At 46.1% G+C, this 6,000-nt stretch overlaps 1 protein-coding gene across 1 annotated transcript in view; it reads right to left on the reverse strand.

The window, feature by feature from the left end:
- LOC146175205 (cytoglobin-1-like) overlaps nt 1-3,587 on the reverse strand; it is a 39,745-nt gene extending 36,158 nt beyond the window's left edge. Inside the window, exon 1 of the mRNA XM_084583704.1 lies at nt 3,126-3,587. Coding sequence (XP_084439830.1) covers nt 3,126-3,587 — 462 coding nt within the window. The remainder of the gene's footprint in view (nt 1-3,125) is intronic.
- Between the last annotated feature and the right edge of the window lie 2,413 nt (nt 3,588-6,000).

Raw genomic sequence — 6,000 nt, forward strand, 5'->3', positions numbered from 1 at the left:
GTCATGCATGTTTTGATATTAAGGTTTTGTCCTAGCATTTTGAAGCTATTCGCTAACCTATTATTAAAAACCCTAATAACTAAACCACCGGTACCACATTCCTTTGCACCGATGTATGCTTTTTACTTTAGTTTGGAACGTGAAAAAGAGGATGGTTACACAACATGAAAGAGGCGCTAGACAAGGGTAGAGGGGGAGCCTCCGTAGTGCAGCCAGCATTTCGACAAGTGGACTTTTTTTTTTTTGGTAAGCGCGATCATCACTGGCAGGGATTCAAATGCGCTTTTGCTTCAGAAGAAGAAAGGATAGGGATGGGGAAGGAGGAAGCAGGTCAAAGATTGAAAACATAATTGTAGAAGCAGTGATATTGTGGCCTGAAACGAAAAATAAACACCACCGCAACAGGAAAAACTACAATGCGGTTGTAATTCAGTCGTATGTCAGGGTAGAACTGAACAATCTTTATCGATGCACAGCCGTTTTTAAAGCATGAAAAACAAGTGTTACGGCCACGATAACTTATGGCACAGGAAATGCAGTGGCATTTCCTGTGCCATACTACATTCCTGCACTACACTACATTCCTTTCCCTAAGATTATTAACACAATCAAGATGTTGGCTAATCATCGATGCCGTAAAGTACAACAGGTTGTCGAACAGCTGTTGATCTTCTCCGTTTGATTGATTACTGCGCAGCGACCTCAACGTGCTTCCGGTGTTGCTTCCACGGTGGCAGGTAATTTCTCTGGCCACCTGGCAGTAGGAGGGAGCCTGACGTGGTAGTCCTTCTGGCCTCATCCAGGCGCTCCTCAACACATTCCGGTGCCTGTGATGGTGCTCATCGATGTCCAGCAGAACCGTGTAAGACACAGGGCATCTCACAGCCACAACCTTGGAAGCTATCAACCTTGGACAAAAGCTTTTAACATAAACTGCGTCACCGACACGAAACCTGGGCGTGGCAGCTCAGGCACGTGTTGCCTATCGAGATGAAGCCTATCCAACGCTGTCCTCAGCCTACGCCCAAACATCAACTCTGCCGGAGAGTTACCCGTGATCGCATGCGGCGTCGTGTGCTGTTTAAACAGGAACCTCGAAACCTTGCACTGCGTCGATCCCTTCTGCTGCTTCTTTAAAGCTTCTTTAACTTCTCTTACCATCTCCTCTCCGCCCTTCCGTTGCTGGCTGGATGATAAGGTGCAGTGAAAATGGCACGCACACCATTGCACCTAAAAATGTTTGCATCCCCGAGCTTGAGAAGGCTGTGTCATTATTTGAAACGATAACATCTAAGACGCCATGAGTCGCGAACATCTTCCTTAAAATGGTGATGACATCCGTAGCCTTCATAGAAGGCATGATTGCGACCTCTGCTCAGTTGCTATATGCGTTCACTATTACTAAAAATACTTCTCCCTTGACGGGGCTCGCGAAGTCAATGTGCAGTCGACTCCAAGGTTGATCTGGCTTTATCCAAAAATGCACTGGAGCCTTCGGATCGCTTTGCCGCTTTGCCCAGTAAGTCACTGCACGATGATGCTGGTCGCAGTGTTCTTCTGCGTGGCTTTGAAAAGCCAATGTGCATTAGTTGGCTACATGACGGGCTTTTTCGGCACGGCATAGTATCTGGGCAACGGACGTGTTGGCGCTGGAGGAAATGGGCAGATGGGCCCAATTAAGTGGGAACGATGTTTGAAAGTTGTACTGGCTGATCATAGGTGAACTATTGGCATATATGATGGGGCAATTGTTGGAAAAAGTCTCGGATTGCCCAAATGCCACCGAAGGGCCTATATTCATGCCAGCTTTTGACACCGAAACGCCACCGAAGGATAATTGATTTTGTGCTACTTTGGAAGACATGTTCTTCCTTACTTGACGCCCAGCCGCCTGAAGCGGCTAGCCGCCTGCATTCTGGCGTCTTTGATCCGCTTCCTTCCACGTTTCTCTCAATGTGGCCGAGGTGCCCACAAACATTCGACGTTACAGCCACAACTGCGCATAAACCGAGAGCCTTCGCTCCTTGAGCAACCGCATATATGGCTGGCCTGAATTCACGTCTAATATTTGACAGTAGTGTATTGAAAAATAAAAGTGCCTTAAACGATGCGCTGAAAATTGGCTATCAGGTGCAATGCGTTCTCTTACAAAATCGTACTACTTGCACAGGAAGAGCCCAGACTAAGTAGGGGACCTCTGAATGTAGGAGACGTGGCAGGTATAGACGTAATTTTACATATTCAAGGCAGACCTCTGGCAAAGGCTTAGGGCCCTTGTATTTAACAATCGCTATGCAGCTCACTGCTTCATCTACAGCATCATAGGATGAAATTATATTGCGTCTACCTTTCACTATCCTCTACATTCTGATCATTTTAGCAGGGCAATATTTTCTTCTAGAAAAAAGGCTGTGATTTTTTTATCTTAACCGTGTTCTATTGCCTCTTTTTTCCTTTCCCGTCACGGACTTTGGCATAATTTTATTGCGATAGCAATACTGCGTCTTTTTTCGGTCCGTCGTGTCGTCCTGGGAAGCGCCAAGTTTGACTTTGAACAGCCGCGAAAAAGAAGACGAAGACGAAGAAGAAGAGAAACGCTCGGTCACCGGCAGCTAATGCTTTCGCTCCACATTCGGTTCAGTAGCATTGAACTCTACTCATTTTTATGTGGGCTGGTAGCATACGCTCTCGCGTCATACTTTTAAAGGGTGAGCTTAAATGTGCCCAATAATGTATCGCCTTACACTGATAGGGCGTGATAGGGGATAATAAAACAGGCAAAAGAAGCTTCCGTCGTTGCTATCGAAATTCAACTAGGGTTAACCGGAGTTAAACCACAACTAATTTTTTTATAAGAATAAATCGTCATTTTCTAAAAACTTGGGACTGGCAAGTGCCACGCAGAACATTAAGATACTCTCGAAGCATTGACGCGTGTGTCTCATTAGGTCTTCTTTTAAGCGCACAGGATGTTCTTGCCCTACAACGCGCAAGTAGCAAGCCACGAGAGCTGAAAATGATTCGGCAAGACGCGAAACTGAGCGCGATGTTTCGGTTCACCTGAATAAACTTTTGAAGCAAGAGCTTATAGCATATCTGTGTATAGAAAATGTTTTCCGACTCACCGTGAGAAACTTTCCCCAGGCCTCGATGGCAGCGGGTGTCATGTGGCGCTCGTCCTTCGCCTGCAGCACATCCACTAGACATTGGCCCATCACCTCGAAGTGGTGCGGCTTGACACCCCTTCGGCGCAGGTGTTCGGCGGCGTTGCGTCGTACCAGTACCTCGAAGGTTGGAGGGTCTGGCAGGCTCTCCACCATCGAGGTCAGGTGGTATCCTATGGAGCATCCATGCGCTCTGAATACCGGGTCGTCCTTGAGCGTCATGATGGCCTTGCCGCGGAAGTTCTTGAAGAGCTTCAGGTACTCAGGATGCTTGACAAACATGGAGATGAAAAGGAGGACGCCATACTCGCGGTTCTCCTTGCAGAAATTGCGCCATGTCTGCTGGACGAGCTTCACCTCGTTCTCTGTCATGCCCGTCTGCTGGTCCGGCAGCTCGCCAGCCTTGCGATTGGCATTGCCCATCGGTCCAGAAAGTGGTTTCCCCTCGAGGTAGTCGACCGCCGCTGCAGAAGTCAAATGAGGAGCAAGGATCAAACGCTTCAGTAGCAGCGGTCGCACTTCTTCTTCTTCCTCCCCTTCTTCTTCTGCCTTGATTTATGGCACATACCCACGAAGGTGGATTGGCCAGGGTTCAGTGTGAACTGCCAAATGGCCTACACAAACTGAATTATTGGATTAAACTAATTATCAACTAAACAAAAACATAAGATTTAAGATCACTAAATTGATTGAAAGAAAAAATACGAAGCAAAAATTTGGAAGTTTGTAAATTTGGATTACAATTAGCAAGGGAATCTGTCCGTAGCTGTGATGTGGTTATGTAAGTACTGAGAAATTTAAGGCAACGTAATTCTTTTCGCACTCGCACCGAAGGAGAGTAGAAGCGGGACCGACAACTTAAATCCCAAGCGTGTAATCGGAGTTTCTAAATGCACCCTCCTCTGATGTGAAAACCTTCGGCAAGCGAGAAGAAAGTGGTCAATATTTTAAATCTCACCGCAAGCCTCACAAAAGTTTGTGGGGCTAATCCCGCATCTAAATAAATAATGATTTAGGCGAGGAATCCTGCATCTCATGAGAGTCATCGTTACCTCACACTGCCGTGATATAGATGAACGAACTTTCCATGAGTATATCAGATGCTTGTATTTGGTTGTAGATAGCAAGGGATCATTGCATTCTTCTTCGTCTTGTTTGCACTGCGTACTACTTTTGAGTTTTGTTCTGACGAAAAAATGTCTGCTTATTTTGGAATCCGTTCGAGCTTTAAGCGCTATTGTGGAAGGTATTTGCTATTTTATTGGATGTAAGCAGTCAAAGCGGCTTTTTAATTGTGCGGATATCCGCGCAAGGAGGAGGCAATGAAGAATGGTTTGCTTATTTTGCGTATCTATCGGATTTTCCCAAAACATTCATCACAAATCCTCACTGAGGAGAACTCCTCGATGGGATAAAAAGCCGCGGGCTTTAACATTTTCCTTTGTATTATTAAACTCAAAATATTTATTGCAAGATTTCTTAATGTGCATTTAAACCCTTGTAAGCAAAGACTTCTATTGTTACCTTACCACAACTACTTTCTTTTAAAAATTACCTCTTCCAATTCGTCGTCTAACTGTACCAGGTGCGAGCCCTGCAATAAATATGCACATATTGATACTGAAGTCGGCGTTTTAGCACGGCTAGGCAAAGGCTAAGAAGCAATAACCGTGCAAGTTTCAGTTTATAGACACAAATATATAATATTGTAGCAATCCTGAAGAAGATAAAAACACATATAAAAAGAAAGGGAAAAGGACGTTGAGAAAGGCGGATCCCTAATTGCTTCGATCGCACGATCGAAGGCTAAAGCAGAAAACGTGAATTGGCTAAGTATTGGGCAGCCGGTTCTCTTTTTCTGTTTTCCCCTGCGCATTTGCGCCTTTCACCGTGTTGATAAGACTCGCGGAGAGATTGTAGCTGTAAAGTGATGTCTACGCAGTCTCCCGGCCGGGCGAGCTTCCCGTGGTTGGCTTTCATAGTGTCTCATGATCTACTTCTGGAAACGTTCCAACGATCCGGCGTTGCAAACATTCCTCTGGCGCTGGTGCCCAAGGATGGCGGATTTATCAAAATGACTAACCCTGGAACTGTTGAAGCTGCTCTCCAGGCAGCCTCTTCCCTGTATGACTCGATTACAAAAGTGAGGCAGTTTGGACGTGGCGTGATACTGTGCCGATCTCCAGACCTCACTTGCGTTAAAGACCTGCTTAAATGCAATTTATTTGGATCGCTTCAGGTGATCAGCTTTATTCTTCCTCATCTTGCATGCACAAAAGTATTGGTCCGAGGAGTAGACTCTTCTTTAACTCCAGCTGAGGCTCTGGACCTTCTTTCGGCGGCTGGTGTGGTAGCGGTGTATCGTTGCAGCCGGGAGGTTAATAATACGCGGGTACCAACAAAGTCCTCCGTGCGGTGTTGCAAACGTGGCGATGGTCATCATTCGTCCTCATGTATACCACAAAACGACAAATGCTGCCTTTGCGGTGGAGCCTACGCTGCAAACTCCTTGGAGTGTTCATCTAGAAAACAGGAGCCTAAAATTCTAGACGTAATAGACAGAAAACGCTGTTCGCGTCGTGATGCTGCAACAGAAGTTATAGAGCGATAGCACGGTTATGCAGGTGTGTCAGCCCGATCAGGTGTGCCTCTGGATGCATCAATCTCAAAGCTGATAATGACTTCAGTTCAAGCCTCAATGACTGCAATTCTCGGCCGAATAGTTACTACTGTCACAGAGTGTTTTTCTAACGTTCTGGCAGTTCAGCTAACGCAAGCCCTGCAATCAGGAACAGCCCCTGTCATAGCAAATATGCCTTCGGAAAGGTCTCATCTC

This window comes from Amblyomma maculatum, chromosome 11, assembly GCF_055883805.1.
Source record: "Amblyomma maculatum isolate TAMU_Amacu chromosome 11, ASM5588380v1, whole genome shotgun sequence".
Taxonomy (NCBI): Eukaryota; Metazoa; Arthropoda; class Arachnida; order Ixodida; family Ixodidae; genus Amblyomma; species Amblyomma maculatum.